The 27,824-nt window shown below is 31.0% G+C and overlaps 3 protein-coding genes across 3 annotated transcripts; all 3 read left to right on the top strand.

Annotated features, from left to right (window-relative positions):
- The first annotated feature begins 376 nt into the window (after positions 1-376).
- LOC126656555 (chromatin assembly factor 1 subunit FAS1) lies at positions 377-7,512 on the top strand. Its single transcript, XM_050351145.2, has 12 exons — positions 377-1,064; positions 1,476-1,575; positions 1,767-1,914; positions 1,995-2,118; positions 2,371-2,738; positions 2,837-3,145; positions 4,001-4,082; positions 4,164-4,301; positions 4,727-5,140; positions 5,309-5,446; positions 5,656-5,701; positions 7,161-7,512. The coding sequence occupies exons 1-12, from the start codon at positions 591-593 to the stop codon at positions 7,325-7,327; spliced, it is 2,508 nt and encodes an 835-aa protein (XP_050207102.1). The 5' UTR covers positions 377-590; the 3' UTR covers positions 7,328-7,512.
- A 7,934-nt stretch (positions 7,513-15,446) lies between these two features.
- LOC126657579 (acyl-[acyl-carrier-protein] desaturase, chloroplastic-like) lies at positions 15,447-17,925 on the top strand. The gene is made up of 3 exons (XM_050352287.2): positions 15,447-15,608; positions 15,711-16,218; positions 16,304-17,925. Exons 1-3 carry the CDS (start codon positions 15,565-15,567, stop codon positions 16,862-16,864), a joined length of 1,113 nt encoding a protein of 370 aa, XP_050208244.1. The 5' UTR covers positions 15,447-15,564; the 3' UTR covers positions 16,865-17,925.
- A 7,021-nt stretch (positions 17,926-24,946) lies between these two features.
- LOC126655187 (stearoyl-[acyl-carrier-protein] 9-desaturase, chloroplastic-like) lies at positions 24,947-27,576 on the top strand. Its single transcript, XM_050349225.2, has 3 exons — positions 24,947-25,168; positions 25,688-26,192; positions 26,773-27,576. Exons 1-3 carry the CDS (start codon positions 25,032-25,034, stop codon positions 27,331-27,333), a joined length of 1,203 nt encoding a protein of 400 aa, XP_050205182.1. The 5' UTR covers positions 24,947-25,031; the 3' UTR covers positions 27,334-27,576.
- Positions 27,577-27,824: the final 248 nt, after the last annotated feature.

Raw genomic sequence — 27,824 nt, 5'->3', positions numbered from 1 at the left:
GAAATTCGAAAAACATTAAGCAGTTAAATAAAAATCGAAGTAAACATTAAGGTCATTTTTGTACATTTTTATTAAAAAAGTATGTCACGTTGGTGTGTTTCCCATTAAGTCGTGTGATTTTTTATTAACGAAAAGAAAATGAGGGTCTTAATTGAGATCCGGAAAAGCATAAAGCAGCCAACTGAAAATTTAGGTAAACATTAGGGTTATTTTTGTAACATATCCCCAATAATAATGTACCCTTAAAATGCAACGTGTCAGCTGCATCAAGTGAGACGTAGCGAGCTTAGAATAGGACAGCAGTAGCTTAGTATGGAATCATCAAACAAAAACTAAACGCGCCAAAATTAGAGAGGGAACTATACCAAATTAATTTTAGTTTGGAGCCAATCACTTGGCGGGAAAAAACATAAAAATTTATTTTTTGATCCAAATTCATCCCTCCATTTTCACATTAAAATTAATCAAATCAACAGATTCTGAATTTTTTTAATTTCACCACTCACTTTTTCTCAAATTCTTTAGAAAATTATAATTTCTTGATTCATCTGTCTCTGTTGTGTTTGGGTTAGGGTTTCTTGGTGAAAGAAATGACGGAAGAAGCAGAAATGATGGTAATAGACGTTGAAGATCACGCGCCCAAACCCAACAAAACCCTGAAGAAAAGAAAGCGGTCATCTAACTCTACGTTACTCTCACCGGAGCAGAAGGAAACCCAATTGGAAATATTGAAGAAAGAAACTGAGGGGCTTTTTGGGTATTACAGGGACATGATGAATAAAAGAGACGGGTTTGGTTTGGGTGGGGAGGATGGCAATTTTGCTGGTAATAATTCGTTGAACGGAACAGTTGGGTTGTTGATGGAAGAGAGTGAATTGGGGTTGTCGAAGCTGGTGGAGGAGATACATGCAAAGCTGTCAAATAATAAGGACGGCGGCGGTGCTACGGCGGCGACGGTGAAAAGTGCAGTGTTGTTCGTTGGGCAGAGAGTAATGTATGGAGTGCCTAATGTGGATGCTGATGTTTTGGAGGATGATGCCCCGTCTTCTCTCTGGTGTTGGGAGGTAATTATGTTTTTAATTATTCATTTAATCATCTTCCGTTTTTTTTTATTTGTTTAGTTATTTAATTTTATAAAATATCAATTTTATTTGTTATCGTCCAGATTTAATTACAGTTACATATTAGGCCTAGGTGTATGTTGTGTCCAATATGATTGATGATCAGTACTTCCGTATATATGTGTTACAGTTTGCTTAGATTATGTTTGTTTATGCATATCATTTATTGTTAATGTTGTTATGCTGTCAATATCGATGAGAGGGCATGCTTTATTCGACATGGCGAGGCCACTCTGGTTTTATTGGTATCTTGTGACCATTGTTTGTCCTTCAGTAATTTCCTCTATTGTATTCGATGTCTTTCATCTTGTTAGTTAGCAATGTATTTTAATAATATTAGTATTACTATTGTAGACAAGAGACCTAAAGCTGATGCCTAGTTCCTTGCGGGGTGACCTTAAAATTCGTCGTACGTGTCGAAGAAAGATTCAAGAGAGAATAATTGCTGTTTCTGGTAAGCAATTGTTTCTTTAATAGGCGTTTTTAAAGAAATTCTTTGAGCTGTTGTAGAGCAAGAATATTGTATGGCTTTGCTGTTACTGAACAACAGTTATGATGAACTTGGACATGATGGTACATTTCAGTTCATAACCTTATCTTACACCGATTTCCTATTAACCTCGTCATGAATTTGGCTCGTTACAGGAATGGTAGCTGCACTACAAAAGTCGGAGACTGATCAAAATTGTGAATTTGATTTAATGAAGGCGTCAGAGAAGCTACGTAAAGCATTACAAGAGGCAGATATTCGTTTATTAGTTGATGGCATGCGGCAGAAGAATGGTGCAGAGATGTATGTTTAGTATTGGCCTTTTTCTAGTTGGTTTCGTGAATTTCATAATTGTCTGTAAAATTATTTGAGCATCATTGTAGGGGTGATAAGGAAGCAAAACGAGAGCAGAAATTGCTACTTAAACAACTAAAGAAAGACAAGCAAGAAGCTGAAAAGGAGAAAAAGAGGATGGATCTTGAGCTTCAAAAGGAAAAGAGGCTTAATGTATGTGCATATCTCATTAGATCATACAAGTAATGCTAAGAAATGTCATAAAATTGATAGCATTTACTACAGAATTTACTTTTTGCTTATGGATACAGATTGGTTTGGAAATTTAAAATCTTATATACATGGTTAGATAGTAGGTCTCACATGTGAGGGCTGCATATGTGTGTGTTAATCTATATTTACTAGCATATTCACCAATCTAGCAATTGCAAATGGCATTTATATTAATTACTCTTTTCATTTCAGGAAAAAGAGCTTAAGAGGCTGCAGGAGGAGGCAGAAAAGAATGAAAAGCGTCGTGATAAAGAGGAGTCTGAAATGAGGAAGCAACTAAGAAAGCAGCAAGAGGAAGCCGAGAAGGAACTACTCCGTAAGGAGAAAGAAGAGGCTGAACTGAAAAGGAAAACTGCAATAAAGAAACAAGCTTCAATTATGGAACGCTTTCTCAAAAGAAGTAAAGCTAGTCCACCCTGCCCAAGTGATGAGACCTCAACTAAAGGAACCGTGTCTGATTTGCCGATGCAGCAGAATGTAAAGACTCTGGAGGCTGTTACTCTGGCTATGGACTACACTCTATTATCAAATGATGATATTGAAATTGACAATATTCGCAAGTAGGTTCCACCATCCCCGCCAAGTGCACCTTTTATCTGTATTAGGACGCGCAACTCTTTGCTTTGGTACTGAGATTTAAGATTGATGCTGTTTGCAGGTTTCACTTGTCTTCTTGGCGTCATTTGGGTCAGACTATTTTCTCAAATGGAAAACAGCATTGGAGCACTCGTCGGACGCCCAAGATTGAACTATTCAAGGAACTTAAGCTAACGCCCAGGGAATGTAGCCATGAGGATGAGCTGAATGTACATAAGAGTGTAAACGGGGATGAAGGACAGCCTTCTGATGATAGATTACATACAGAAAATTTAAAGAGTCCTGACAGTAGGTGCAAAAGGAGCAAGCAGCTCTTGCAGTTTGATAAGAGTCATAGACCTGCATTTTATGGAATTTGGCCTAAGAAAAGGTGAACTTTGCTTTGACAACCTATAATATTAATATCCATAAACAAAACTTGCTATACTTTTTCTGGAATTGTAGTTAGGGTGTATATGGCCGAAAGGTCATGTTTTCAAGTCCTGGAAACAGCCTTTCTGCAAAAATTACAGAAGGAAGGTTGTGCATGGTAGATAAATCTCCTCAGGTCCTTAAAAAATTGGGTGTCTAGTGCACCTAGGATACTTTTTTTTCAACTATTCACATCTGTTGAAATATAATATTCTTGTGATTATGGACACAAGACCTCACTTTTTGATCAGTCTTTTCTAGTTATCATGTTACTTAAAATTTATAAATTGATGCATATAGCCTGATAAGTTGGTTTATAAACAAAGGACATGTATTTAAATATTTTGAGGTTAAATCCTACATAGAGTCTGGACTTGTTAAAAGCCAGAACAGGTGATGAAAAAGCTCACTTTAATCAGGCAAAGCTTGTTATAAGGGAGTGCAATAGATGCATAAACCACTTGCTTTGGTTCTTTGCATGAGATATGCATTCTTTTTTTCTATTTCTAATGAAATATGCATCATTTTAGCCTGCGGTCCTTGATCAAACATAATCAAGGAGTAACTTTTATTTGTTAAGTCATTAGTATTTGTTCAATGTATGATCTGTTTTTATTTATACTTCTATAACACTTACAGTTTAAGTTTTTAAGGTTATTGTTTCTTTAAGTGACCTGCATATCTGAAAACGTGTAATCTATTCAGGCATGCTTCTGCATTTTGTGCTCGATTAGAATGTCAAAAGCATCTAGAATATTTAATAACAATGTGAATGAATCTGTGAAACTTATCTCGTTATGTGCTGGTTTTTCAGTCTTGTTGTTGGGCCACGCCACCCTTTTCGAAAGGAACCCGACTTGGATTATGATGTTGACAGTGATGAAGAATGGGAAGAGGTGCAGCCTTTAGTTTGTTATTTATTCAAATACAATTTGTCATTAAAAAAAGTATTTCTTAAATTAATTGATATTTTATAGGAGGATCCTGGTGAAAGTCTTTCAGATTGTGACAAGGATGATGAGGAGCAAAATTTAGAGGAAGGATGTTCAAAAGAAGATGAAGAAGATAGTGAAGATGGCTTTTTTGTTCCTGATGGGTATCTCTCAGAAAATGAGGTAAGCAAATGAGATAGTCAATCAATTATCATGCTGCAATTTGATGTATATGTTGTTCGACACATAAGGAATTAAGCAGAGATTCAGTTAAATTTAGTAAGAGGATAACTGAAAGCTGTTTCTTGCGTCCACAGCTTTTCATTTCTTCTTAGTTCTAACATGCCAGATCGATTTAGCTATCATGGTATTAATTGAACATGAATTTTTCCTCTTTATTTGTTGTCCCACAAGCTAGCTTTTTGAGAGAGTTTGATACTTTTGTGCATATTCAGTTCCACCTTATCTTTTAGGAACCATGTCAAGATTTTGAAGCATGCAGGGTTGAGACATCTACAAGTTGCTCAGAGAATACTTATCTCTCAGTCTACTTATTACTATAGCCAACCAGTTGGCTTATTTTTCAAACTTTGCTTTTTTAAATTCAGGGAGCACACGTTGACAGAATGGAAACTGACCTCTCAGTCGAGGAGGCCAAAGATGCACCCAGTGGCAAGCAAGACTTGGAGAGTGAGGAATTTTATACATTGCTCCAACAGCAAAAGCATATAAAAGATTTGACAGACCATGCATTGCGGAAAAACCAGCCCTCCATTATACTAAATTTAATGCACGAGAAGGACCTTTTGTTAGTGTCAGAAGATGCAACAAGTAACTCTAAGATGGAAAAGATGTGTTTGGAAGCTCTTAGCATGCGATATTTTCCTGCTGGGCCGCCAATAGAAATTTCTAGGGTTGACAACCAAGCTAACGATCAAGATACTTGCACGTCCAGTGCCAAGGCCAGTAGTACACCTATCTCATCTGCGACAGCCATACAAGACTCAGACATGCCTAAAATTGTAAGTTGCACATTTGATACTGGGTTTAAAATTTCATCTCCCCCTGGAATTTATTGCACTGTTTTCCTAAGGGATCTATTGAAATTCTCTGAATGCTTATTTTTCCTTTACTTGATAGTTATTATGACAACGTCAATGATTTTATGCTGACTGCAATCTTGCGAACAGGTTTCTGCTATTCAGTCTCACTCACAGAGCATCAGTAAAGCAGTGGAATCCTTGCAATCTAAGTTTCCTACGGTATCGAAGTCTCAATTAAGAAATAAAGTTCGTGAAATATCAGATTTTGTGGAGAACCGTTGGCAGGTTAGTCGAGCTATATCTTATTTGCACAACTAGGATGTTGATATTAATATCCCTCTATCCATAGTTTTTAATGGATTTTGTTGAATTGGATTAATAATGAATATGACATTTAGAAGGTATTTGTGTGAGACTGAACCATCACTATGGTAAATCATTGATATATAGAGATGGATAATAACTAAATTATAAATGCTATTGTTATACTGCAGGTCAAGAAAGAAATTCTGGATAAGGCTGGCATATCAATTTCACCAGGTACCCTATGTTAATAAAGCATTAATTTTAGCCTCCAATGCACTGAAACCTTGAGAGGAAGATGCGTTTTCCTGTTACAGAAATGTTTAACTCGGAAACTCACAGTAAATGTTTTGGGGTTGTTTCCATCAATAAATTTTTTTAAGAGCCATAAAAAAATTTAATTAGTTACTAACAAACCTTATTTTTTTATGTTATCCATAACCTTTAATCTGCAGACAAATTTTTTTCTTCTTCCTAAAACACATAATATTTCAGATAATATTTTACTATTTTTTTATTAATTATTATGAATCGAAATTTTGATTATATTCAAATAAATTATTTTACTAACTTTCATAAATAATTAAATAAATAATTTATTTACATGAAAATATAGCTTTTTATAGATAAAACTGGCCAAATGCACTGCTGTGCTCCTAAACTTTAAGTCTTTAGTCACTTGCACACTCTAAGTGATAATCATTTTAACACTTAAAAGTTAATAACTACTTTACATTTAAGCACTTTTTGTCATAATTAGCAAAAGGAGTTTGTACACACTCATGCTATGTCACTTCCTCATATTTGCCAAAAACAAAGGCTCAGCCTAGACTCTTAAGTTTTATCAACTTATTAAATTAGCTAAATTTTAATTTTTTGATAAATTAATTTAAAATTATTACTTAATAGCTAATTTTTTAACTGATAATTAAAAAAAAAATGCAATTTTAAGAGTTTAAATTATTGTAAAATTGCATTTCAAAAGAAAAAATTAATCACATATTTCAAAACTAAAAATAATTTAAGATTTTGTAAAAATTAATGAAATAATTAGTATACATAAATAATTATAATTTATAAACACTTCATCAATTATAATATATTAAAGTATCTTTCAAAAAATAAGTTAATATAAGTAGTTATTGATGTCAAATTTCTGTTTCTTAATAATTTTTAAATGATTTTAATTATAAATAGAAAATAAAAGAATTAATTATTTTGTAAATACAATAAAAAAAATTGTCGAAACATTATAGAAATTAGATGTGAGATATAATTAAAAAATATCTAGGTTAATTTGTTAGCAGAATTAAAATTTCAGCAACTTTGAGCTTTAAAGTTTAGGGAGCTAATCAACTTTTTCTTCAAGTAAGAAAGTTTCACCCATGAGATAGAGGTGCATGAACTTAAAAAGCAATACCAAATTTAATTGATGAGTGTGCAAGTGACTAAAGTTTGAAGGCAATACCAAATTTAAGTGATGAGTGTGCAAGTGACTAAAGTTTGAAGGCACAATGCATTTGGCCAATAAAATAAAATATTTATAAATTTATCCCTAATTTTTTAATTATTTACACGTTTCTCTTACGTTTCCGTTTCTTAAAGTCCAACCTTACTTTTTTTTGTTTTTTGTTTAAAAGAAGTCCAACCTTACTTCAAATCTAAATGCAATGACAATTTTTTTTAACTATGGCAGAAAAGGGGAGAGGAAGAATGCAGAACATTTCAACATTTTTCTCAAAAAGGTGCATGCCTCCATCTGGTAAAACCATTAATCCGAATGAGACTTCGCCGGAGCCGTCGACAAAATCCGGTTCTACAGCGGTGCGGCAACAACATGCTTCCACTTATGGTCATCCATAGTTTTCGGTTTTTGGTTTTTGCTAATATACCATAAATATTCAGTCTAGTGTATAATATCTGCACACTGACTCAAATCCTAGTAATTTTGTTTTTGTATTGTAGTTTGAAGATTTCTGTCGGACCAGGAATCTCCTTTTTGGTTTGGATTATGAAGAAAAAATTCAAGGCAATTTCATAGTTGAAAATATTTAGTTGTTGAGAAAATATAATTATTATTTTATAAAAATGAAGACATGCGGGTAAAACTATATTATTAAATTTATATAAATGGTATTGTTTATAATTGTGAATAAATATATTATCTATAAATTGATTTTAGACCACACTTAATACTAACTTCAGTTTTCATCCTCACAAACACAATTGCTGACTATATATATTTTTTTTTTGGTAAGCCCATCCGGTTTCCAACGCTTCGCCCTGACTAATCCGGATCCGACCCGTGTCGCACACTTGGCATGGTGGGTGAGTCTTCCAGTGAGAATTTTCTGCATTCACAAGGACTCGAACCCGAGACCTTGCTTAAGCGATACCAAGCCGTTTACCACTTGGACCAACTCCCATTGGTTGCTGACTACATATTTTAACAGCCGCCATGTGAACAAATTGACCCGATATACATTCTGAATGGAAATTTTAGAACACTGAGATTGTATTTATTAATTACAGGCTTATTTTCATCTATTGTTCCTGATTTTAGGGCATGTTATTACTGACGTCTTTAACTTTCATTTTTCAACCTGTAAACTCCTTGAGTTTCGATCTTAAACTATCTCTTTCTAATTTTTGGACGATGACGTAAACAGACGCTGATGTGGCATCTAAAAAAAAATAAAAAGTCACCACAACTTTAATGTTGGTGAACTTACATCTGGAGTTAATTTTCAATAGACAATAGTAGTATATCTTTCATAACCTATTTTGAAAATATTTGTAACTTTCATACCTTCTTTTTAAGAATTCAATTACTGCCTGTCCCTTTTCTTTTTCTACTTTAAATTTCTTTCCAATTATCTCACCTTTCACAACTTGTTAGTACTATTATTTTTTCAATTTTATTCTTATTAGGATTTTATATCGTTTGATGTATTTAATGCAAGAATATTATTTTTAATGTAGGATTGGAATTGGGACGTGCTTTAAATTTTGCAGATGCAATTTCAACTGTAATTTGATTAAAAAAACAAACAAAATGGTGTACTTGTGGCAGATTCCATTTCATAATAAATTGGTGTGAAGGTCTCTGTCTGCTGCATGGCCAACATTTCCATAATTTCATTTCATGACAATATTAAACTAAATAATTAATTTATTTCTATTAGTATTATAGTCTCTCTGCATCACAATTATTCATGCAATTTAAAGAGAGGGCCATGCATGTGTAAGCAACTTGCTTCCAAGACATTTGATTTCATCTGTTCTACATTTTTTTCTATTTGGTAATCAGATAAGTATATGTTTATGTGAAGAATTAAACTAATAAACTTGCTACCCCGACACTTATACTATTTGAATTATAACTCGCTGATTCCTTTGTTCAACATTAACCTTCACATATTAAATTGCAATTTATTAGCTTAAACTTAAAAAGAAAATTGGCATTGATAATTTTTGCATTAATTTAAAAATAAAAAGAGTTATAGTAAGAATCAGAATAAATTTGGATGGTTTGATTAAAAAAAAATCTATGCTACAATTATAAACGACTTAATAGTACTTAACTTGTGAGAACGGAAAAAAAGCGTGCAATTATTTGACTATTTTTGGGGCCAAAAGTAGATAATATTTTGCCAGTAAAACCCTTTAACTGGCATAATGAAATTTTAGTTGTTTCTTTTATAATTTATAAGGAAAGGAGAAACGCTTGTAAGAAAAATCGATCCCACGAGCTAGAAAATTGATGCCAAGCGCTTATGCCATTTTAATTAATTATGATCAAATGTTAGAAAAAGAACTGTTAGCTTTATAAAAAAACATAAAGAAACTAGTAATTAAAAATTAATACTATGAGATAACTATAATATGTTCCTTAATTTTAATAGCCTAACCTTTACTGTTTATTTTCCATTAATAAAGAAAACTAACTTTTATAATTGTAAAATTAATAGAGAAATTGAATTTGTTAAACTAAATAAATATAATATACACTGCATTTCTCTTTATTTGCATCTAGTGAAATGTTTATTTCGTTTTGATGAATGAAATATATTAGAAGGCTATAAAAATGGCCAAAAATTCAAAGTTCGAAAATTTATGCATAAAAAATTAGACATATGAGGTGACACACTAAAGACCGCAATTTATACTCTTAATGAAAAATGCTCTCTAACCCACCATTTTAATACATTTAGTTAATTTTTCTATTTTTTTCTTAATTTTTAATCCATCCACTATTTTATTACCACGTCAAGGGGTCGTTTTTTCGTGATCCGAATCCAGTTTAAATTCCTGTTGCAGTAGTTGTTTTTGAGAAATCGATGTTTAATAGCTTTTGTTTGATTGACTAAAAGTGGCTGGAAACTCTTTGTTTAGGGGCTGGAAAATTTGGCTACGGTGATGAAAATTAGGATTTGTGTGTGCAATTAGAGTCTGTGTATTAATTATGTGCCCCTCCCTTTAAATCTAGATTAGATAAATATTATATTTAGATTAAATACGATGCCATTGAAAAAGTGGCAACAAATTATTTTTGATCTTTAAAAATGTCAAACAAATCTTTAGAGTTCCTAAGATAAAGTTTTGGACAATTTAGTCCATCAAACCTACAAATTAACCAACAAACTTTTATGATATTATAATTAGTCTAATTTTTCATACTTAGATCACATAATATATTAACATAAAATAGAATAAAAATAATAATAAGAAAAGATGTAAATTTGAAAAACAAAACTACTATTAGTTTGACAAATTTAGAATTGTATAAACTAATAAGCAAAAGCAACATACTGATAATTTGCTAGAAGTTAATATTTGATCAACATTCAACTGGTGAAACAGTCAACAATCAATCATTATTGACTGCCGTTGACCGCCATTAACCTTCGACGGCCGGTAAAAAATTTGGCCATAGGTCACTGAACTTTTGTGACCGGTCGCTGTTGCGGACTACCATCTGCTGTACTCCAAACTATCACCCTCGCCATTGTTAGTAAATTTATAAGAACAAATTATTTAGAGGCTCCTGAAATATACCATAATTAATAGTTTGGTACCCTTTGTTTTAAAAGTCTACTTAATGGTCTCTCAGTTTTAATTCCGTTATTTGAGAGATTCTTCTGTTAATTTGAGGGACTAAATCGTTTAACAGATTAAAATTCGGATACTAAATCGTTTAAAAGTGAAGGACCAAATCGTTTAGTAAAATTAAAAGTGAGGGACCAAATCGTTCGTAAAACTAAAGGTGGGTATCAAATCGTTTGAAAATAAGTGTCGAAATTAACGGAGGGACCTAATAGTTAACGGAATTAAAACTGAGACACCATTAAGTAGACTTTTAAAACAAGAGGTACTAAACTGTTAATTATGGTATAACTCAGAAATCTTAGTGTAATTTGCTCAATTTATAAATAACAAGTAGAAGTAAATCAAAGAAGTTTAAGCGGTACAATAAGATTTATATTTTTATAAATAAATTTTCAATATAGGTGAAATATATTTTATTTTTGCCTTATTTAATTTTTAAAAATATATACTAACTCTCCGCTAACAACTAACATAGAATAAATATCTATCCCATGATAAAAAAAATAGTTATCTAAATTTTGTAAATGATATAATATATATCTATCTGCAAATAATAATTATTCAATTATCTAGTATAATTCCATTTGTTCTAAGGAATTGAGAATCGTTAAGCCCCTGGGCGAAACCAGATAAGACCGAGATAATCTGTAAACCAGTCTATAATAATACGGTTTTTAAAATTAAAAATCTAAACCTAAATTTTTTAAATGGTCAACCATTAAATCGGTTAACCATTTAAAACATTTTGGTGTTTGGTTTTGCGGTTTTAAACCATATAATCATTAAAAAAATTAGACACAAAAAAATACACTTTTAAATATAGTCTAATAAGTAAATTTTAATTTCCATTCTATTTAATTATTAAAATATAAATCTTATATATTCCTATTTCAATTAGGTAAATATTTTATTACGAAAAATGTAGTTTTGTCAAAATATTATATATATTAATGTCGCTTTACGTTTTCACACGTGACTCGTAATGTGACTCGTCAATATATATTTTATTATTCATTAATTTTTTTAAATAATAAATATTATTATTTAAAATTGTATTTAAAAATATCCTTATTCATCCACATGAATTCATCGATTGCAATTTCATTTAACTTCAATAATCTAAACGTAATAGAATAGCTAAAAATCAATTACTTCTCTTTAATTATAGTATAAAAGATTTTTTATCTAATTTTTAAGAATACAGGACATATAATATAACCTACAATAAATTTCAAATGGATCATTTCGGAATCATAGCAGCTCAGAATTTTAAAATAAGGCTATGATTAATCAGTACAATTTATGACATACAACAAATATAACTTTAAATGAAAATTCGTATCACTTACTATTTCGATAGACCCGTGTAGTTAAAGGCGCTCGTCTGGGCGCCTAAAGCGCTTAGGCGACGCGCCAAAGACTGATGGCGCTTCTAGACCACCCAATCGAGGTACCTTCAGTCATGCAAGCACTTTAGCGCTCCCCTGGAAATATAAAAAAGCATGTTTTTTTGATTTTTTTTTACGTTTTTAGGTGATTTTTATTCTAAGCTAGACATTTCTATTTAATAGCTTAATTAGTAAGTTTTATTTTAAACTTACGGTACTTCCTATTTGATAGCCTAAATTAGAGCCTTAAACGGATTTAGTTTAGGAAGTTCAAAAGTCTTTTAGGAAGTTTAAAAGACAAGTTTCTATTTAAGTGTTTAGGTAAGTAAAACATAGTAATTTTAAATTAAAATATACGATAAAAAAAAAGAGTAGACTTTTATTTCTTCATTCTCACGCCATGGATAGCCAACTTCAACAGTGCACTAATGGTTCCAACCCCACCAAAAAAGAAGAAGGATTCAGATGGAAATGCGACTACTTGCAAAATCCTAAAGACCCAAGTATTTAAGACTATTATAGATTTATTAACTTTATTATTATGACTTAAATTTTAAAAATTAAGAATTTTAGATTTGTGTTTTATGATTTTTTTTATTAAATAGATCTATACTATATATAGAAGCAAGAATTTGTGTGGGGGGGGAGGGGGGGGGGGGAGGTGGGGGACGCATTAATATCCTTTTCACTTATAAAATTTAATTATTAATTAAAAATTATTAAAATAATCATTTAAATTAGAATATTAACTAAAATAAACTATTCTGTTAAGATAAGTTAGAGTACTAACTAATATAAACTACAATGTTAAGATAACTGTATAAATTACTAATTAAAATATACTACTTTGGCTATTTAATAATTATTTTAATTATTTTTTGATTGTATGAAATTCTAAATAACGTAAACTATTTCAATGAACTACACTTTTAATTTTTACTTTATATTTTCTATTAAAATTATCTATAACTATAAAATTTGAGTACCAATTAAATTTCTTTAATCAATTAAAACAATCATTTAAAATATTTAATAAGATAAACTATTTCAAATTAACTATTATTTTAAATTTTATTTGATAATTTGACGAGTCACACTACGAGCCACGTGTGAAACACGTAAAACGATGCTAGTATATATAAATATATACTCCGTCCGTCCCAAAATAATAGTCCACTTTCTGATTTTCACAATGTTTAAGAAACACAATTAATACTCTAACTTTTCACAAATTTATCTTCATTTTTCCTATCATATCCTTATTAAATATTATGACTATAGGCTAATAACAATAAATGATACACTTTAAATAAGGACAATATGGAAAATAAACACTTTAAGTTGTGATTTACAAGGAAAGTGAACTATTGTTTTGGAACAAAAAAATAAGGAAAGTGGACTATTATTTTGGAACGGATGGAGTAATATTTTTTAAATGTAGGCACTTTATTTCGCTCAGGCGAGTGTTTTTTTTTTCTTTTGCGTATTTCACCTCGGACAATAATGGCTATATCACCTTGAGTGCGCCTAACACCTTTAACTACAGTGGGATAGACTTTAAATTAATATCTAAAGCTTTAATTATAGAAAGGTGAGTATTCTACAGGTATTGATACTCTAAATTAAATAGATGGCTAAATTCATAATTATATAATGTATTAGAAGTGTTTAAATCCGTTTAGTGTGCTAAAGTTTATAGTACATTCCTTATTGCAATAGAATTCTACACTAATCAAATAATATTGAAATTTTATATTTAACTATATTTAATTAATAAATTACTATAAAGCCTTTTTTATATGGGCTATTTAATAAAAGTGTTTGTCCCCATACTATCTGTGCTTTTATGCAATAAATTTTACACCAATCAAAAATTAACAAATTACAATAAAACCTTTTTTATATAATCAATTAGCGATAAATTAGTTAAGGCTATTTAGTAAAAGTGCTAGTTTCCCTGTATTCTTAAAATAAAAATATATTTCTAAATAAAATATTTTCTAAATATATTTTTATGTTGTAGAATTTTATGTATGTAGATTATAAAATATATTATATTTAAATAGATAAAAACATATGTATATATATGTATATAATTTTAAAAAATATATATTATTTGTAAACCGGTTAACCGCGGTTTTTTAAAACTCCAAAACCTAAACCTAAACCATTTATCATAAAAATTAAAAATTAAAAACTTAACTTAAACTTTTGGACCGGTTAACCACATTTTTTGGTTCTTTTTTTAGTTTTGGTTCGGTTAGTCTGATTGACCGATTTTTTTGCCCATCCCTAAAACAGGTTTCCCATTTAGAAAGATCAAATTTTGTGTTGCCTATTTAAAAACATCAAATGACAGTAAACACAGTATAGATGTGATAATTTGCACTTGTAAGAGCGCCCCCTACAAGAAAAAAACCGCCACTAGCACTAATTAATAATTATCGCCCCTACAAGAAAACATCCTTATATCTGTATTTTAAAAAAAAATCTGGCGACCCTCCTCGATCCTCTTGTCCGTCCCGGGTTAAGCCTCTTTTTTGTTTAAAATAAAAAAGGAAAGTTTTAAATATTCAAATTCTAAATTTTAATGTTTTTCCGTCCCTTTATATTTTTATATTAGTACTCCATGTTTCTCTTTTAAACGAAATAAATGTTCATTCTAGAGATAGCTTTTCCGACTCTATATATTTTCTTGTCATCATTCGTCCCCCAAAGTCAAATGTCTTATGAATTCGGCTTTGGATTAATTCACATATAATAGCTTTAAGTAAGATTTACATCATTTCAATAAAAAAAAGGTAAGATTTACATAATCAATAATGCATTCATTCTCAAAATGCATCATTACACATCACTTTTGTGAAATGAATTGTAAAAAAAAAGGTGTTATAATCGACAATTAAGAGTTAAGACAAACATATCATATCGAGTAACGCAAAATTTAGAATATAAATTATGTTTTTAAAACTATTTATATTTTCAAATCAATTCCGATCAAAACTGGCGCATAATCCATATCAGAGTGGCTCCACCACCGAAGTCCAAATATAATAAAAAAATTCCTTATTTAGTGTAATTAAATTATAGTATTCATCTTACTTACAAACCAATTTTTTTAACAACTAATAAGTTGTAGTTTGAAGAGTATAAACATTGAGTAGCATTCTACTAAGTGGTGGGTTTAATTTCTTCTATAACTACTCTCCAGCACCAATTATAAAAAAAAAAATTCTTATTTGGTGCAATTCAATTCTATTATTTATTTTATTTATAAATTAATTTATTTAGCAACTAATGGGTTGTAGTTCAAATAGAGTAAAAATTAGGCAGCATTCTGCTAGATTGTCAATTTATTCCGTAAACGCCCCCTCTCTCTAATTAATGAGTCATTTTAATAAAAATAAATTATATATAAATAAATAATTTATGTGCATATGATATGGATATGATGGTATAACCATGTAATTACAACTGAAATCGTAGCTCAATTCCAAACCAACACCCTTTTAATATTCGTCGTCCCACTTGTATTTGCAGGGCCGATCTATTTCATTTACAGTTCAAAATTAAGCAGCTGTTCATCAAAAGTCAAACAAAACAATGCTGCTCAAAATCTCCATGGCCTACTCCACTTCTCCAACCAGGTCTGTCACTCTCTAAATCTTCCGTTCATCGTCGTTACTTTAATTGAATTGTTATATTTACACAGCTTATCGTTTTAATTTTGATTTTGATTTTGATTTCAGGCCGGAAAATATAACGGTGGATAAGCGCTATCGCCCTGCAAAACAAGTGCATTTTCAGAAAACGCATTCCATGCCGCCGCACAAGGCGGAGATATTCAAATCCTTGGAGAGTTGGGCTGAGAATAATCTACTAGCTCATCTAAAACCTGTAGAAAAATGCTGGCAGCCGCAGGATTTTCTTCCGCAGCCTGATTCTGAAGGCTTCTACGAGCAGGTGAAAGAATTACGGGAAAGATCAAACCAACTTTCCGATGATTATCTGGTGGTTCTGGTCGGTGATATGATCACAGAAGAGGCGGTTCCGACGTACCAGTCGATGCTGAACTCGCTGGACGGAGTAAAAGACGAGACAGGCGCCTCTCTTACTCCATGGGCTATCTGGACTCGAGCTTGGACTGCTGAGGAGAACAGACATGGTGATCTTCTGAACAAGTATCTCTACCTCACGGGTCGGGTCGACATGAAGAAGATTGAAAAAACTATTCAATATCTCATTTCCTCAGGAATGGTAATGTACTCTGTTCTTCAATTTAGCCAATTAAATCATTAATTCGATAAATTGAAGTTAATTAATTTTTTCGGTTAATTATCAGGATCCGAAATTCGAAAACAACCCGTATCTTGGATTTATGTACACCTCATTCCAGGAGAGAGCAACTTTTATCTCACATGGCAACACTGCCAGATTGGCTAAACAGCAGGGAGACGTCAAACTAGCTCAGATTTGCGGGACCATCGCTGCCGACGAGAAACGACACGAGACTGCTTATGTGGAGATCGTCGACAAGCTATTCGAGATTGATCCGGATGCTACGGTGTTGGCATTCGCCGATATGATGAGAAAAAGAGTTCAGATGCCGGCGCACTTAGTGTACGACGGGGAAGATGATAATCTTTTCAAACACTACTCAGGTGTGGCCCAGAGAATCGGAGTTTATACCGCGAAAGATTATGCGGACATTTTGGAGTTTCTGGTGCGGAGATGGAAGGTGGAGGCGCTGACAGGGCTGTCCGGTGAGGGACGTAGAGCTCAGGATTTTGTATGCGGGTTAGGACCTAGATTCAGAAAATTGGAGGAAAGAGCTCAGGAAAGAGCAAGCAAAGAAGTAACTGTTCCATTCAGTTGGATCTTTGGCAGACAACTTAAAGTTTGACGGGTATGTGTAGGGTTAAAATATATTGCGGTAACTGAACTATACACTTCTCTATAAAATAATTATCGACGTTTCTATCAAACTTTCATTTTTTTTAAACCGAAGGTTATTTAATTAATTACGATCATTGATTGTCTATATAGTCGATGTATTGCTGGATATCTTGTTTTACATACATAAGCAATATGTCGCCCATTTAGACAGTTATAGGCCGTAATTGATTGAGTATATGTCGTGATGGATACCGAATCCTATTGTAAATATAATGGAGCCGAGTCGCAGGAGATCCACTCTCAGACGATACCGGACTCCCCCTGAAGACCGAAAGATATGAAGGAAATACCGAATCACTAAGATTCGGTAACACGCTAATAAAGACCGAATCCCATATGATCCGCCAAGAGCGCGTCAGGTCCGGGATTCGGGTAAACGACTAAGTATGGAAATATTGTCCTATTCGGACACAAACACTACATATGGAAAGATAAGCTCTACTTTAGGAAGATAAGACTATTTAGGAAGACGTTCCTAAATAGGACTCTTATCAGATTAAGGTAGATCCCGACAAATCAGGAGAATATCTACGATATGGCCGAATCCCTACAAAGTAGGATTCACCTGCCTAATACAACTCTACTAGGTATATTCGACTACTATAAAAGGAGCACGAGGTATGCCTAGAATCACAATTACATTCATATACTCCAAACGCTGCTCAAAGCTCTAAACTGACTTTAGCATCGGGGAGTTAATCGGACAACCACCGTCCGGTTAGCTTCTACCCTGTTTTGCAGGTTCACTCACCGGTTCAGAAGGCAGACTCCATCATGTCGTATTTTTAAAAAATATGTTTATTAAATTATATAAAGTGAAACGTTGATAACAGTTTTATAAAAAGTGTATAATTCAATAACCGTAAAACAATATTTAATCTGAATGTATACATGTGTATAGCTAGCTAGCCAGCACTTAATATGCAGTTGGTTCTAAATATGACTAATAAAGCATAAAAATCGGGTTTATTTTTAATGGTATTATAAAAAAGAGTTTAACGTTATCAATGAATGAAGTATAACATAAATAGTATCGTGAATTCAATTCCTTCTATTCTTTTTATTATAAAAGAAAAAGAGTTTAACATATTGGGTGAAATTAATCACCTATTTTGGTAAAAATTCACTTAGCACACGTACCATTTGAATTATGATTAATTAATTAATTTTTATTTCTTTATATAAATGCATGCCATGTGAGGAAACAATAAATAATAAGGTTACATGTGCAAATTTTGTCTCATACCTCAGTCAGCCCCAAGTTTTTAAATTCTTGTTTTGTTTCTCTTTAAATTGATTAATTGTAAATGATGTTATATGTTTATATATATTTTTTTTTCTCCAGACAAAATATATTGCATGTTTTTTTTTTTGTTAACATAGCAGTAGATTAGATAGAAAGATCAAATTACAACTGATAGTTATATTACAGACCCTGGATATAGTACTTCATGAGTGCGTATTGCATGGAAGATAGTTGCAATTTTTTATTTTATTTTGTTGTCGAAAGGTTTTAAATTTCTTTTCTGAGATGGCAGGCTAGCTGGTTGGAAGTTGCAAAATCAATTTTGTGTAGATATTAAAATGTCAGAAAATTTGAAGACTTACCAAGACTTTACTGAAATTGATGCAGATTGGTGTGGTTGACTAAATTTTGGAACAAAACGAAAATGGAATTACTTTTTATTAGTCCTAAATTAATTTTTCTAATAAATTAATTTTTCTAAAAGACGATAAAATTATAAACCAGAAAAAATATTTACAAATAATTTTTAAACTTTTTTATTAGTTCATACTCCTTTCATTTTTTGAGTTGTCCATTTAATAAAATATATTATTTATTTCTAACTAATTGTTCATTTAAAATTTTAATATGACTTTAAATATTATTTTTCAAATTTATCCCTTCTTAATAAATGACTATATAAGTTAATTTAAACTATATTTATTAACTAATAAGATTATGTTTATATTTACTTTTATAATTTAAGATAAAAAAATCCACTATTTTAAGATGTACAATTTTAATTAAATGGACAACTAAATATAAACGGAGAAAGTAATATTTATTATTTTAAACTATTAAAATAATATTTATTGTTATTTTTTAAATTTATTTTATTAATAAATTATTTTATAAAATTAAAAATTAGTTATACATAAAAATAATAGTAATAACTAAAGCAATTTAATGAAAATATAAATAAAATAAGACATATTTATTATTATTTTAATTTAAATATAATAATTTAAACGATATTATAAATCGGGAGAGTTATGAAAAAAAATAGAATTTATTTATTAATAAAAACCATTTTTTCATATAAATCGATTTTATATTTATCTGTTGTATAATCAAATCAAATCAAATAATACATATATAAATTAGTTGTTATGATTTGAATTCTAACTATTACTATTGCTATATTATATTTATAAGTTATAACAAAAAAAAGTTTATATGGCAAAAGGGCTCAAAAACTACCCACCTTTCATTTTTTTTTCAATAGCACCCTGACCTTGTAATTTTTTCAATAGCACCCTATTTCGTATTTTTGGATTTCAATAGCACCCCGACCTTGTAATTTTGTCAATAGCACCCTATTTCGTATTTTTCGATTTCAATAGCACCCTAAATCATCAAATTAAACTCATTTATCGAGGACTTATTTGAATTTTTTTTAAGTTAAAAGGACTTGTTTAAATGTGTTCAAGTAGAAAAAAGTATAATTTCACCTTTAAATTTAGTTCTTTTGAAAATTTTCATCCTTATAGTAATCAAATCATCTAATTTTCTCAATTAGGGTGCTATTGAAATTGAAAAATACGAAATAGGGTGCTATTGACAAAATTACAAGGTGAGGGTGTTATTGAAAAAAAATTGAAAGCTCGGTAGTTTTTGAGCCCTTTTGCCAGTTTATATTTATAAGTTTGAATAAATTGATTATGAATTGGGTAAAGGGTCAATGGTTTGTCTGTATGCAGAGACAAAAGCAACCCACTACCACTACGTGCTCTCTTTATATGAGAGATTGCTTCTGATTTATAAATTTAATCGAACACGTCTCTGGTTTTTTTATATATAAGTTGCACTAAATGTGCAAGAAAACTATATATTATATTTTATAACTTGTTATGCATACAAATAAATTAATGTAGAGCCAGATAGCTCTAATTTATTTTCTTTTTTATCAAAGATGGAAATCGACTCTTTAGAGTCTCATGTTAGTTGTTAGTTACCGAGGCGTGGTTCGAATCCACAACCTCTCGATGCACTTAGAGACGCCTTAACCATTCAGACTAGGCCCACATTGGCAGCTCTAACTTAGTTGGCTAAGTTCTACAGTGCATCAGACAGCATGTTGTCTGTTATTTATTTATTTAACTAAATTGGATACGTTTAAAATATTTTATTTAATTTTAAATTATTTATTTTTATTTTCGTAAGTAAGTTCTGCGAATCAGACAACATGTTGTCTGTTCCATGTCAGGTTATCGGGTTTAGTTTTCAAATTATCCCGGGTTTCTTATAAATGTAACTGTTTCATATTCAATTTAATGAGATCCGATGAATTAAAAAAAAAATTCTATAGTGCATCGCTCAAAGATTGTGTTTCGACCCATGCCTTCAAGCTGATTTAAAATGTATCTATATTAAAAAAAATTAATAAATACCCGCTAATCCTCCATTAATTATATCTCTATTAAAAAAATTAGTATACATCATCTAATTCATATTTTTATCTTAACAATAATTATTAAAAATATTGTTGTAAATATTCAAACAAATAACAATATAGTTAGATAATTTGTTAGAACATTTTATGATAAATTGAAACGAATTATCAATGGTAAATCTGATTGAGTCACAGACTAGGTCACTCTGTTTAAGTTGTTTCGCAGCTCTGCCTAAAGATGTAAAAAAACCTATCAACCATGTTTCCACATGATAAAACAGCCACTCGAAATTGAATACGATAATCACTGCATTGTGCATTACCGTTCAAAATATACCCCTAAATATTGCGCAAGAAATTGTCAAAAATTATTCAGCAGAAGTTGTTTGCATAATTAGCAAAAGTTGTTCAAAAGCGCAGCGAGACTGTTTTTTTTTTGAAATGAGAATAGTGCGGTATTAATAGAGAGAAAAAAGAGTTGTTAAAATTAATACAAATCAAAAAACATTTTTATAAATAAATTCAAGTTTAATTGCTTTGACTAAAACGTTAAAAAATTATTTAATATTTCAAAAAACTAAAACAGCAGTAATAAGTGCCCAAACGATCGAGATACACCAGCCGGCCGACGGACAACGCGCACGTGTGATAAATAGGGAAGGATTTAACTCCTACCCTAGTCATAAAATTAGGTACTTTTTGGGGTCCAAATTAAAAAAGTTAAGCTCACCGTTATAAAACCCAATGAAAGACTTGTCCTTACCAATGTGGGATTTCCACTCTCTCACACACAAACAAATGATGTTTCTATTCACACACATGACACTTTTCATTTTTTTTTAAATTCTTTTTAAATTCAACCAAATCTCAACATATGTTAATTTGAACTTCGACATAATTATATTTGTTTATTTAGATTATTTTTTATTTTTATAATAACATATAAAAATAAATCACTATCTATCATGCAGTTTGTAGATTTATATAGAACACATGACACACAATTATTTGTTTTATAAATCTAGATTTTATAATAATATTATCAATATAAAATTAAATATGTGATTTAATTAACTTACATTTTTAATATTATATTTTTTTATATTTTTTTGTCAATTATCAAAATTTTATGGGGTTAATAACGTATTTAGTCACTTAATTAGTAAAAATTCTTATATTAATCAATGCATGAGAAAATTAACAAATTTATGCCTAAATCTCTATACAAGCTGTAGAACTATTTTGTAAGTTGGGACATTTTCAAAGTGACTCGCAGAAGTGTTTCTTCAAGGGTCTAATCACTCAAAAACCTTCCACTTTTAAATAATTTTTTAATTGCACCATGATGTTGAAAAACTCTCTCAAAACCCTCCCACCTTTAAATTCCATTCCAATTGCACCCTGACGTATGAAAAACCTTTCAAAATCCCCCCACTTTTAGATTTTTTTTCAATTGTACCCTAAATTAAAAAATTTATGGTTTTAATTTTAAAAAGTTATTGGATATAATTTTAGGAAGAATAATTTTTTACATTATTGATAATAATAGTGTTTAATTAGAATATAGATTAAAAATAAAAAAATATATTAATTTTTTTTCATGTGAAAAGAGGGGGCTTTCTTCAAGTTCTCCATTTTTAAGTTTGTAGACTTCGCGGGTCACTTTAAACATTATGCAGGGAATCAATTTTTGGTTCCCTGCACAAAGTTTTTCTATCGATTAATAATTTTATTTTTTATTTTTTATTAATTAAAATTTATAAATATTAAATATTTTAGTTATTGAAGTTGTTTTATTTTTCGTACTAAAATATTAAACGTTTTGTTTTGATTCCGCCCGCTGCTTATACAGAACAAAACCAGATCATTATGCAAATAGCATATCAAGTTGTTGCAGTTGCATTCACACACCCATGACTCATCCAGCTTACGAGAGTCATCATTCATGACGGCATGACAAGTTTTCGTCAATTTTATGGCCAAATTTGAATTGGTAACCTCCATTATATTTATGACAGTATATTATGATACGGTTATCACAAAGTATATTATGATACAGACTTTTATTTCAGAGAGGGTTCAAATTAAAAATATAAAAATAAAAATATTTTAAATAATATTATTTTATTTTTAAAAATTAATAAAGTAATATAAATATACCATAGTGCTAGATTTTTTACAATGCTATAACCAATTATGATATCTATCAAACTAAGATAAAAAAAAATTGTAATAAAGAGGCTTATCCCCTTAAAATCCCCCACCTTTTACCTCCAATTCATTTGCACCCTTACGTTATAAAACCATCAAATATACCCAAATTACGACTTTTCACTTTCAATTGCACCCTCAAGCATTAAATTGACCTCTTTTCACTTGAAAAATGTTCAAATCAATACTTTAAATTTTAGCATATATTTTAAAATAGGATTTAATATTTTATTTAAAACAAAAATAAACCTATTTTTTCAAGTGAAAAGAGATCAATTTAATGTTTGAGGGTGCAATTGAAAATGAAAGGTCGTAATTTGAGTATATTTGGTGGTTTTGCAATGTGAGGGTGTAAACGAATTGGGGGTAAAAGGTGAGGTTTTTTTAAGGGGATAACCCTAATAAAGAAAGAAAAAGATAGGAAAATGGAAAAAACTAAAAGGCTTAATACATCTGCGTGTCCCTGCACTTTTCTGTTTTTGCACATAAGATCCCTGCACTAAAATATCCATCATTGAATCCCTGCACTTTAACTTCCATCATCCCGTGGTCCCTCTGTTAAGGCGAGTGTTGACGCCGTTAACGCACTTTCAGTTTTCTTAATTTTAGATCCCTGCACTTTTAATTTTTTAATATTACGTCCCCGCACTTTTAAATGTTGAAATTATGTATAAATATGTATTAATTTTTTAGTTTAATAAAACTAAATTTAAGTATAAAATATTAAAACTAAAAATATTTTTTAAAGGGTATGAATTTAACATATTCAAATAATAATAATGTCAAAAATTATATCTTTTAGCTATTATTTTATTGAAAATTTCATTCATTCTCACTAAATGTTTAATGTATTATTATTCATTTATAAATAAAAAAATATAATTTATTTATTTATTTTATTACGTTGAAAATAAAAGTGAATTTAATTTTTATTTTAACAAATAAACAATAACTTAGAGAAATAAAACGAATTTTAATATTTATTAAATAAATAAAATAATATTCTATACCGATAAATTTTATTTTTTAAATAATATGATAACATCGCACTTAGAGGTGTAAACGGACGTTGATCTTGATATACGTCAATTTCAAAGTTGAGTAGACATATCAAGCGGAAGTCTGAATAAATTTTTAATTTCTTAATAACTTTTTATGTTACCTTTATTTTTTTTAAACTAATTTTGAATATTTCTTGAATAAGGGCCTCATTCACGAAATGTACTTTTACACTTAAATCATATTTATTTTATAAAATGATCGTTAATATAATTTTATTAAATCATTAAAATATAAATTACTTAGCTTTAAATAAAAAATAAATTTTTAAATTTTTTTAATTATATTAAAAAAAGTGAACTAGATTTATTATTTTTAAAAGTAAATATTAACTAACATAAATAAAACTAATTTTAATATTGTTTATTAAATTATTAAAATTATATTTTATACCAATGATTTTTTTTAAATAATATATAACAACATTGCACTTACAGAAGTAAACATAAGTATTCTAAAAAAAAAACAGACGTCGATCCTCATATATGTCAATTTCGAATTTGAGCGTGTTATATAAACTAACAAGACAAAGCTGACTGTTTCTATTTTTAATAAAAAAATAATAATAATATTTTTATTAATTTAAAAAATATTTTTATTGTTAATTTAAATATTATAAAAAATTAATTAAATTACATTAACATCTTATATTATTAATTAAAATTATATATTTTTTAAAAAATATATATTAAAATAAATTTTTATATGAAAACAATTACAAGGACTTTGTTTATATAAAATTAAAGTGTAGGGACTTTATTTGTATAAATTAAAAGTGCAGGGACCTTATTTGTATATATTAAACTACAAAACTGAATACTAGTCTCATTAACGGCGCGTGTACTGCACGTGCTAACAGAACCTTAACAGAGGGACCTTGGGATGATGAAAGTTAAAGTGCAGGAATTTAATAATAGGGTACTTTAGTGTAGGGACCTTATATACAAAAACAGAAAAGTGTAGGGACACACAGATGTATTAAGCCAAACTAAAAAGGCACATGGGACTTGGGAGTGTTATAAGCTCCTTCCTATTCAGTTACGTGTTTTTCTCACAAGACAAACGCCATACCAACTGCTTCTTTGTGATGCGTTTCGCTTTCTCTTTGCTCTGCTCATTCTATAAAATACATTCAAAACAGCAACACAAAGTTCAGAAAAACTTATAATGCCTTTAAAACTCACCGGAACTACCTTTCCGTCGTCGTCGCCGCCGTTACGGCATACATTCTCCTCTCAATCTCTCTTGCGGAGGTGTCCTGATGGAGTTTCCATGGCCGCCAGTACTGTTGCCTTCTCCACCAAGTAACTCTCCGTTTACTCTGTTTTCTCCGTTCATGTTCTTTTTTTTTTCTTGTCCTCTTGTATGATGTTTACTCTGTATGTTCCTTTTAATCAGAAGTAACGTTAGTTGTTAGCGTTAATTAAATCAGTCGAAACTACCATCCCCACGGAGTCTCGAAACGGAGAGTTTTGAGACCTTATGAATGTGCTTGGAGAGATTAGCCACTTGAGCTAGACATTGCTGGCAATTTGCTATATATGTTTATATTTTAGAGCTTGATTCCTTAATTTTATTATTATATTTGATTTAATCGTCTCCCTGGTCTGAGGTATGCATGTGGGGCTTTTTGTTCAGAGTTAGGTTTGATTCCAGGTTAGCTTATTCCCTCTCAACTAGATCCTGTTGGTTCACTGGTTTCAATGTTGTTATTATGTGGCCCTAGTAATAGTTAAATTTTTCTCATGTCTGAGATGACATTGTCTAATATAATGAACTGGGGAGCTTTGTGCATCTAACTCCAATTCTTTCATTGGTCACAGGGAGGTTTCAAATCTAAAGAAGCCCGGTTGTCCTCCGAGGGAGGTACATGTTCCAGGGACTCGTATAATGTCTCCACAAAAACTGGAGATATTCAAATCCATGGAGGTTTGGGCTGAGGACAACATCTTGGTGCACCTAAAACCCGTAGAGAAATGTTGGCAGCCACAAGATTTTCTTCCAGACCCGGAATCAGCAGGCTTTTTCGAGCAAGTGGCGGAATTGAGGGGAAGGGCAAGGGAACTTCCTGATGACTATTTTGTGGTGCTGGTTGGAGATATGATCACTGAAGAAGCACTTCCAACTTACCAGACAATGCTTAACACCCTCGATGGAGTTCGAGATGAGACTGGCGCAAGCCTTACGCCTTGGGCAATTTGGACACGGGCATGGACTGCTGAAGAGAATAGGCACGGGGACCTTCTTAATAAGTACCTTTACCTCTCTGGAAGAGTGGATATGAGGCAAATTGAGAAGACAATTCAGTATCTGATTGGTTCAGGAATGGTAAAATCTTTCTACTTATTGCCTGATTTGATATTATCATCATGTTTGGTTATAATTTCCTCTGAAACAATTTTACTCATTTCTTTGAGTTTATCTCTAGTACTCTATAACATAATGTGTGTCATACAATAGTTTTGAGTGGCTTATAATGCTAAGATTCTACTATCATGTACCATCCAAATTGAAAATGTGAGAATGATTTGAACTCTCTGAATATAAGGGGAGCGAATGTAACGTTGCATATTGAGAATTTCATATTAAAAATATGAGGATGGTTTGAACCTCGCGAATGTAAGAGGAGCGAATGTAGCATTTTTATATTGAAAATGTGACGATGGTTTGAACATTGCGAGTTTAAGGGGAGTTGATCTAACATTCCATATTGAAAATGTGAGGATGGATTGAACGTCGTAAATTTAAAAAGGTCACATCCCATTTTAAAAATGTGAGGATGGTTTGAACATCGGAAATTTACGGGAAGTGAATGTACTACATGTTAGACTCATTCAATCTAATGTGATCATTTGGTCCTACTTGTACAACTCTCATTGATTATCTTTCCATGTGTGTGTGTCTGCAGGATCCTAAAACGGAAAACAATCCATACTTGGGTTTCATCTACACTTCATTTCAGGAGAGAGCAACATTCATATCCCATGGGAACACAGCTAGACTGGCCAAGGAGCATGGTGACATGAAGTTGGCACAAATATGTGGCATCATTGCTGCCGATGAAAAGCGTCACGAAACTGCTTACACAAAGATAGTGGAGAAGCTTTTCGAGATTGACCCTGATGGCACTATCATGGCTTTAGCTGACATGATGAGGAAAAAGATTTCAATGCCTGCTCACTTGATGTTTGATGGGCAGGATATTAACCTTTTCGAACACTATTCCACTGTGGCTCAGAGGATTGGGGTGTACACCGCCAAGGACTATGCCGATATTCTGGAATTTCTGGTGGGAAGATGGAAGGTAGAAAATCTAACTGGTCTTTCTGGCGAAGGGTGTAGCGCACAGGATTTTGTATGCGGGTTACCTTCGAGAATTAGAAGGTTGGAGGAGCGAGCACAGGGAAGAGTCAAGCAAGCGTCTTCTGCGCCATTTAGCTGGATTTTCGGCAGAGAACTGAAGCTTTGAGCGAAAATGCTGCGAATGTAGTACCATTTTAATGGTATTTGTAGATATGCACGCTTATTCTCAGAGTGGCATTAGATACCAAAATAAGAACAGATGGTTAATAGAACAGCAGAACTATAGTTGTGTATGTCTGCTCATTGGCCTCTCTTATCAGAAAATAAAATCAAGAGGTTGGTGTTTACTGCATATTGTTAAAGTTCTATTGTTAGCAAAGGGTCATCACGGTCCCAAATTTGTATGTTAGGATCAATTAACTCGCACTTGGCAATTTTAATCAATTAGAAACAATACCTCTCTAATTTTATGTCAACTAAAATTGAAAGCGTTCATGGGCTACGATGACTAAATTTAAAGGTTAATTAACATAAAATGTAAGAGTAGTATCTGTAATTGATTAAAATAGCAAAATGTGAGTTAATTGAACTCGACTCGTAAGCTCAGAGAACCGCAGTAACTCTTTGCTCATTTTATTGTTGTTGTGACTGGGAACA

The sequence above is a fragment of the Mercurialis annua genome, linkage group LG7 (genome assembly GCF_937616625.2).
Source record: "Mercurialis annua linkage group LG7, ddMerAnnu1.2, whole genome shotgun sequence".
Classification (NCBI taxonomy): Eukaryota; Viridiplantae; Streptophyta; class Magnoliopsida; order Malpighiales; family Euphorbiaceae; genus Mercurialis; species Mercurialis annua.
The sequence above is the reverse complement of the archived record's forward strand: the minus strand, read 5'-3'. Positions and strand labels throughout refer to the sequence as shown.

Excerpts from the sequence above, each read along its gene's own strand:
- LOC126655187 (XM_050349225.2), top strand. The coding sequence starts at position 25,032 with ATGCCTTTAAAACTCACCGGAACTACCTTTCCGTCGTCGTCGCCGCCG. Across the intron at positions 25,169-25,687 it reads ACTGTTGCCTTCTCCACCAA|GGAGGTTTCAAATCTAAAGA; the intron begins GTAACTCTCCGT and ends CATTGGTCACAG. Across the intron at positions 26,193-26,772 it reads ATCTGATTGGTTCAGGAATG|GATCCTAAAACGGAAAACAA; the intron begins GTAAAATCTTTC and ends GTGTGTCTGCAG.
- LOC126656555 (XM_050351145.2), top strand. The coding sequence starts at position 591 with ATGACGGAAGAAGCAGAAATGATGGTAATAGACGTTGAAGATCACGCG. Across the intron at positions 1,915-1,994 it reads CAGAAGAATGGTGCAGAGAT|GGGTGATAAGGAAGCAAAAC; the intron begins GTATGTTTAGTA and ends GCATCATTGTAG. Across the intron at positions 3,146-4,000 it reads GGAATTTGGCCTAAGAAAAG|TCTTGTTGTTGGGCCACGCC; the intron begins GTGAACTTTGCT and ends CTGGTTTTTCAG.
- LOC126657579 (XM_050352287.2), top strand. The coding sequence starts at position 15,565 with ATGCTGCTCAAAATCTCCATGGCCTACTCCACTTCTCCAACCAG. Across the intron at positions 15,609-15,710 it reads TACTCCACTTCTCCAACCAG|GCCGGAAAATATAACGGTGG; the intron begins GTCTGTCACTCT and ends TTTTGATTTCAG. Across the intron at positions 16,219-16,303 it reads ATCTCATTTCCTCAGGAATG|GATCCGAAATTCGAAAACAA; the intron begins GTAATGTACTCT and ends GTTAATTATCAG.